General features: G+C 46.3%; 1 protein-coding gene across 1 annotated transcript in view; it reads right to left on the bottom strand.

The window, feature by feature from the left end:
• Positions 1 to 2,569: 2,569 nt before the first annotated feature.
• The window catches only part of Otulinl (OTU deubiquitinase with linear linkage specificity like), a 25,008-nt gene continuing 20,291 nt past the window's right edge, over positions 2,570 to 7,286 (bottom strand). The window contains exons 5-7 of the mRNA XM_050144790.1: positions 5,512 to 5,640; positions 4,067 to 4,336; positions 2,570 to 3,116 (exon numbers count right to left, since the gene is read on the bottom strand). Coding sequence (XP_050000747.1) covers positions 2,943 to 3,116; positions 4,067 to 4,336; positions 5,512 to 5,640 — 573 coding nt within the window. The 3' untranslated portion in view covers positions 2,570 to 2,942. The remainder of the gene's footprint in view (positions 3,117 to 4,066; positions 4,337 to 5,511; positions 5,641 to 7,286) is intronic.

The raw sequence follows: 7,286 nt of genomic DNA, 5'->3' as shown, positions 1-7,286 counted from the left end.
CTTCCCTCTTTTTCTCCTATTTATTTCCTCTGCCTGCTAGCCTCATCCTTCATTTCTCCTGTCTTGCTATGGACTGGTCAGCTCTTTACTAGACCACCAGGTGTCTTAGACAGGCAAAGTAACACAGCTTCATAGAGCTAAACAAATGCAATATAAAAGAATGCAAAACAGTCGGGACACCTTTAATTCCAGCGCTTGGGGGGGGGGGGATCAATGTGAGTTCAAGGCCAGCCTGGTTTACAAGAGCTAGGTCCAGGACAGGCTCCAAAGCTACTGAGAAACTTTGTCTTGAAAAACCAAAAATAAACAAATAAGTTATGCTATTCAGCAAAAAGAAATAAAAAAGAATGCAGCACATCTTTGCATCATTAAACAAATGTCCCACCAGCATAAATAAATGTAACACATCTTAAAATAATATTCCACAACAGCAGCCAGGGAGGGAAATGTGGTGGTTTGAATAGGAAGGACTCCCATAGACTCATGTGTTTGAATGCTTGGCCCATAGGGAGTTGCACTATTAGGAGTGTGGCCTTGTTGGAGTAGATGAGGCCTTGTTGGAGGAAGTGTGCTACTGTAGGGACAAGCTTTGAAATCTCAAATGCTCAAGCTACACCCAATATGGCACACACTCTCTTGCTGCCTACGGATCAAGATAGAGAACTCTCAGCTCCTTCTCCAGCACCGTGTCTGCCTGAATACCACCATGTGCCGCCATGATGATAATGAACTAAACCTCTGAACTGTAAGAAAGCCTCAGTTAAATGTTTTCCTTTATAAGAGCTGCTATGGCCATGGTGTCTCTTCACAGCAATAGAAACCCTAACTAAGGCAGGTGTGGTATTGTAGCACACACGTTTAATCCCAGCACTCAGAAGGCAGAGGCAGACAGATCTCTGTGAGTTCCAAGCCACCCAGGGATACATTAAGAGACCCTGCCCCCCACCCATGCAACACAACAAAAATAGGCTTAATTCAGATCCATTATCCTACAGGGTTAGAGGCTGGAGGTCTGACTGACAGCAGCAAGCCAAAAGCAAGGTGTTGGCACGGCCATGTCTCTTCTGGGGCTGGAGAGGAGGGTCTGATTCTGCTTTTTTGTAGTTCCTAGAGATCCCAGCATGCATTGCCCGTGGCCTCGTCCTCTATCTTCAAAGCTACTCATAGCTTACAGTGTCCTCTGAAGCAGGAACTCTCATCTCCTCTCCACCTGCCAATCACATCCAGGCCACCTGGAGAGTCAGGGTGCAAGGTCAGAGTACGGATCCATTAGTCCTCCCTGCACTTGAATTCGATTTTGCCATTGAACCAAAGTCTTCAGGGATTCTGGGATGACACTGAGCCCTCGTGCACCTGGGATGTTACTCAATCACAAGATTCCACTCATTAAATGGAAATGTAAAGACTAAATAAAACAGAGCTTAATGTTTTTATGACAGTTCAAAATTATCATACAGTTGTCCGAATCCATAGAATTTATCTTCTTTTATTTAAATACATGACATAAGCTGGCCAGGCTCAACAGTCTCCCCACAAAAGGCAAAGATATAAAGAAACTGTACAATATTACAAACAAGTGGCTGTTTGTGTATATACATTTATTTGTGTGTGTATATGTAAACATACATGTACATAAATGCACACAGTATTTTAGTTCAATATTTTGCTTTTATATCCCCACCAAAGCTTCCCCTCCCTCCTCTCATCTCAGTCCTACCTCCCTTTCCCTCTTCCTCTCCAGATGGGGGCAGGCCTCCCATGGATGTCAGGCAGCCATGGTATATCAAGTTGCAGGAGACACCTCCTCTTCTATTAAGACTGGATGAGGCAACCCAGTGGGAGAAAAGGGTCCCAAAAGCAAGCCACAGAACCAGAGATAGCCCCTGCTCCCACTGTTAGGAGTCCCATATATTTGAGTAAAATGCTGCTGTTCCCCCGAGGGGCGCAGCGGCAGAAATGCTGCAGGTCCCTGAGTGGCGGCAGTGGGCCATGAGACCGTACTGAAGGTCCCCTAGTGGCAGCAGGCAGCAGATCCTAAGACCACATGGCAGGTGAGAGACAGAGACGCACAGGCACACCATGCCATGCAGAGTGAGGTTGGAGGGGAAAGGGGAGAAGGGTAAGAGCAGATAGAGAGAGAGAGAGAGAGAGAGAGAGAGAGAGAGAGAGAGAGAGAGAGAGAGAGAGAGAGAGAGAGTTTTGGGGAGAGGAGCCATGGCAGCTACCTCTTTGGGAGAGAGACAGAAAGGGAAAGAACTCAGGCCAGAAGCAGAAGGAAGGTCTGCCTGCCTCGGAGGTGGATGGCCGACAAGGGGTGGGTGGGTGGCACATGTCTCTTAAAGAGACAGGACAGACCATTACACCATAAGAGGACCAAGTTAAACATTTGTAACATTTATGCAGAGTGCCTAGGTCAGTCCCATGTAGGCTCCCTGGTTGTCGGCTCAGTCTCTGTGAGCTCGCATGAAGCCAGGTTACTTGGTTCTGTGGGTTTTCTTGCACAGACAATGTTTTAACATTAATCAGGTGGTTCTACAAAATTAGTAAACAACAAAGAATCCCAGGAAGGTAATGCTTATAAAACATGTTTATTTATGATCGTCCCGAATCCCCAGAGAGATCCCTCTTGATAAAGAACACAAAGGTCAGAGATGAAAAGTTCCTGCGGCTGAGGTCAGCCATTTCCCTTGTCTTTTTGTCCACATGAAGTCTCTCTATGTCTTGAAGGCACATCACGGTGTGAACCCAGCAGATCTCTTCCAACATGCCAAACCCCAAATGTGTGTGGCGGTGGAGGAAATCAGTGGCTCTCCCCACCCAGTTTTCCCGTAGGTCTTAGTGCCCTCCTTGGCTAAAACGGTACCATGGGCTTTTCAGAAATATTTCTCTTGCAAGTATGACCGCTGTCACTGAGAAAAGCCAATGTTCAGTCCATCGGGGACTTAAAAGACGGGAATGTGGTACTGGCGGTCATTCTCGGTCAGCAGCGCGATCTCTGGCCACTCCCTCACAGGGTCCTCAGGGTAGTAGACTGTGAAGTCTCTGGAGTTAAACTTGAACAGTCGGAACACTTTTATCTTTACTTGGAGGGAATACCCGAGTATAAACATGTCAATCTGGGGACAAGATGAGAGCGAGGTCACAGATTGTGTTTATACACTTCCACCAAGACGAGGCCGGCTGCGGTTTATGAGACGACCCACTTTGTAACAGAGTTACCCCTAGAGCAAGTAGGCATGATTTAAGGACAAATGCCTGTAGTGTGGAAGGAGGGCAGGACCATGCTCAGCGAGAGGAAATCAGGAGAAACTATTCAGAAAGAGAAAAGAAAGTTCAAGCCAAAGTAGTGGCTCACAGCTTCAACGCCAGCACTTTGGGGGAGGGGCAGGAGGACTGACTTGAGCTGGAGGCCAGTCTAGGCTCTACAGCGAGTTCCAGACCAGCCTGGGCTACAGATGAGACCTTACCTCACAGGGGGAAAGGAAGGGAAAGGAGAGGAGAGGAGAGGGGAGGGGAGGGGAGGGGAGGGGAGGGGAAGGTGGAAAGGAAGTGAATAGGAAAAGGAGAAAAGGGAGGGGAAGGGAGAGAAGGGGAGGGGAAGGGAGGGTACTCGTTACTAAGAATTGCATTGCTTTCTAACCAATTTGATGTCTTAGTGAAGATGCCATGCATCTCATCGCTTCTTTGAGACAGAAAACAAGTGAAGAAAAGACCTCAGTCATGGTGAGGGGCTTTCTCTGACCTTACAGTTGCTACTAACTCTTGTCTGTGACAGGGAACCGAATGCTTCCTCATGATGACCGTGCTTTCTGAGTGGCCTTTTCCCAGTTAGTGTCTGTGTGGTCACGAGGCGCTATGAACCAGCCCTCTCTGGTCCAAGGGGTCCCTGGACTCACAGCACACACCAGCCAGCCACGAGGCCCATGATTCTTCTTTCACACATGTGAAGCCAATAACCCCAGCCGGCCACCTCTGTGGAGGTGGTTTCCTTACTGCTAAACAGAAACTCTAAAGGCCCACGAGGATTCCTGAGTCATCCGTGGATCACACTGGGAGCCCCACTCACCTGCTCCAGTCCACAGGTGTCCCCCATGGGATTCAGGTGATTCATCATGAAGCTCAAAGGGTCCGAGGAGGACTCCCTGGAAAACAGGAGTCGGAAAAGGCCGGGGATTATCTTGTTCGTCTTCATTTGCTCGTACACTTCCGTGACCTGGTAGAGCATGATGAACTTCACAGCCTCGTAGAGTTTATACTCCAGGATGGCGTCGGAGAAGAGGATGTTGCACATGCTCCCTCTCTTGTGATAATCTCTCATCCCACTAAACTCGGTCCACTGCAGACACAGGGGGAAGTGGGAGCTGAGAAGGGCAAACACGGATGTACAAGCCACCGCACAATTTGTAGAGTACTACTGAGATAAGCCAGAGAGGAGGGCAGGAGGGTGGCAGAGGAAGGCAGAATTTTATATTTTCACATCTGTCTTTTGGGACTATTTGATTCTTTTTTTAACCACAAGGATGCCGCAGTGGGCTGAATGTTCACCTGCCTCTCCAAACTCATGTGTTGAATGTCTTAGTCCAGGGAGATAGCCTTAGGAGATGAGACCCTTACGTGGTGATTAGCCTCTGTGGGTTAGAGTCCTCATGACTGGGACTGGTGTGCCTTTAAGAGGAAACTAAGCCATTTTTGGCTCTCCTTCTGCCATGTGATGGCAAATCAAAATAAGCATGAACAAAACATTGTCCACCTGTCTCTATACATTAGAAAGAGGGCTGTCACCAAATGTCACTTCTTCCTAGCCTCCTGGCCTCAGACTTTCAATCTTCATAACTGCAAGAAATAATCATTGGTTGTTTCAGCCCCCAGTTTATGGTGTAAGAGAAGCCTGGGCTACCAGACTAACACACAAGCACCTTACTTTTATAATAAGAAACAAAATAAAATCGCTTTTCTCAAAACATACCACTACTAGGTAAACCATCAAACACGTCCGTTCTCTAAAAGTGCTTGGGGTCATAGGGTCACCCGGAGACTATGCCAGTGAAGAACAGCCCGAGAAGCTGCCTAAGCTCACTCTGCAAAATTCGGAGGGTCAACTCACACCCTCACAATAACTATGCAGGGGATAAACTATTCACAGTTCTTCATAGACAAGAAAGCTGTGACTTGGAAAGCCATTTTGCACCCACGCTATAGCTGTGTGAGCAGAATGCTTGCAGAAGGGCATTTCTGAGGTCTAGACTTTGTACAAAGTCCCTTCATTTGTCTGGTCTCCAGTGCAGCCCCTGAAGCTTCTACCCCACAAAAGGTCAAGCCGTCATTACATATAACACTAACTCTGACTTAGCAAGAGAAAGCAAGTCACCACCGCCAGCGGGAAGCCTCCTGAGCTCAGTTTCCTTTCCCTCCCTCATAGGCTCTGCCCCACATACAGGGAGCCTGACTTGCCTTTGAGATGGAAGCTTTCATCTCCAGTCATTTATCCTATAATTTTTCCTACGTACTCACCTGCGTTTTCAGTAACTCCACGCATTTCCGTAACTTTCCAAACACATTGGAACCTGTATACTTCTCAGGTCCAAAACTGTACTGCTGGATCCAGTTACAGCCTTGAGAAAAGAGTAGCTTTTCAGGAAGCTTGAAAAGGAAGTAGATGCCAACAATGATTAGTGTCTGAGTGCTCAGCGCGCGCCATCCAGAACACAGCAGCACACTCTTATCTCAGGCAGCCGTCCTCGGAAAGACTACGTCAGTTAAGTGAAGAGCAACGGCCATCTTTGCTTTAGAGTGGGGATTATGTCATGTCTACATTATATTTTAAAAAAATCTCAATCTAGGGCATTGCCCAAAGAAACAATGTTTCTTTGTAATACTGATGTAACCTGTCAGAAGCCACTAGTAGCTAGAAAAGCAGGGCACACCAATTGGCGAGTGGGCTCCACAATGGTACAGTACGCTTCCCAACCTGGCTGTACCTCATCAGCTGAGAACAGATTTAGTCCGCATTTCCTACCTTTTTACCCTTTGCCCCATCTTCCACGATCACCGAACAACAACAACACCTATCTCACAGAGCTCTGGGTTACATTTTGGGAGATTCAAAGGGTGGACTGTGGTATCTATAAGAACCTATTCCACTGTGGGTAGTGAATACTGAATCCCGCAAACTTGGGGGTTGAGCATAGGATTTCTGTCACATTCTTTATTCTAATTAACTAGAAGTAGGGTTACCATACAATATTTATTTGACAAGTATTTGATATGAAACAGAAGTACTGAAAACAAATTTAAATAAAAGACATCAAGGAGACTGAACACATGGGAATGAATATATATATACATTCATATATAAATATATATATATATATATAGTGTGTGTGTGTGTGTGTGTGTGTATTTTATATTTCTTGCTCCACCATCCTAAATTGGGCATACTGCATTCAAAACAAGAATTCACATTGTTCATCAAGAACATATGACTGGGACTGGAGAGAAGTCTCAGCAGTTAAGGGTACCTGCTGCTCTTCCAGAGGACCTGGCTTCAGTTCCCAGCACCCACATGGTGACTCACAACTGTCTGTAACTCCAGTTTCGGGGGACCCATTGCCCTTTTCTGGTCTGCTTGTGCACTGCAATCACATGGTACACTGACATACATGCAGGCAAGATACCCATATATATATATATATATAAGATAAATAAAAAAGACTATACTGCCATAAGTTATTAAGAAAATGATAAAATAAATGTAAGCTGGAAGAAAACATCTGGAAATCTCATATCCAAAAAGCACTTATATTCAAAATATTCAAAGGATTTTCAAAACATAAGAAAACACAATCCAATAAAAATGGACAAAAGGTTTAAGCAGATAATTTTCCAAGAAGATGAGAGAGATTGCAAATACATACATGAAAAGATACTCGACATCTGCTCACCAAAAGCAAATGAGGGCTGATGAGATGCCTCAGTGGGTGGTGGAGCTTGCTATGCAAGTCTGACGACCAGAGTTCAATCTCTGGAACCCATGTAGAGGTGGAAGGGGAGAACCAGCTGCACAGAGTTGTTCTCTGACTTCTGCATATGCTATGGCATGTGCCCTCCCCCATCTCTCTCTCTCTCCTCTCTCTCTCTCCTCTCTCTCTCTCTCCTCTCTCTCTCTCTCACCTCTCTCTCTCTCCTCTCTCTCTCTCCTCTCTCTCTCTCTCTCTCTCTCCCCTCTCTCTCTCTCTCACCTCTCTCTCTCTCTCTCTCCTCTCTCTCTCTCTCTCTCTCTCTCTCTC

The sequence above is a fragment of the Alexandromys fortis genome, unplaced genomic scaffold (assembly GCF_014885135.2).
Source record: "Alexandromys fortis isolate MF-2015 unplaced genomic scaffold, M_Fortis_MF-2015_v1.1 scaffold_52, whole genome shotgun sequence".
In the NCBI taxonomy this organism is placed as follows: Eukaryota; Metazoa; Chordata; class Mammalia; order Rodentia; family Cricetidae; genus Alexandromys; species Alexandromys fortis.
Note: the sequence above shows the minus strand (reverse complement) of the source record. Positions and strands in the feature narration are given on the sequence as shown.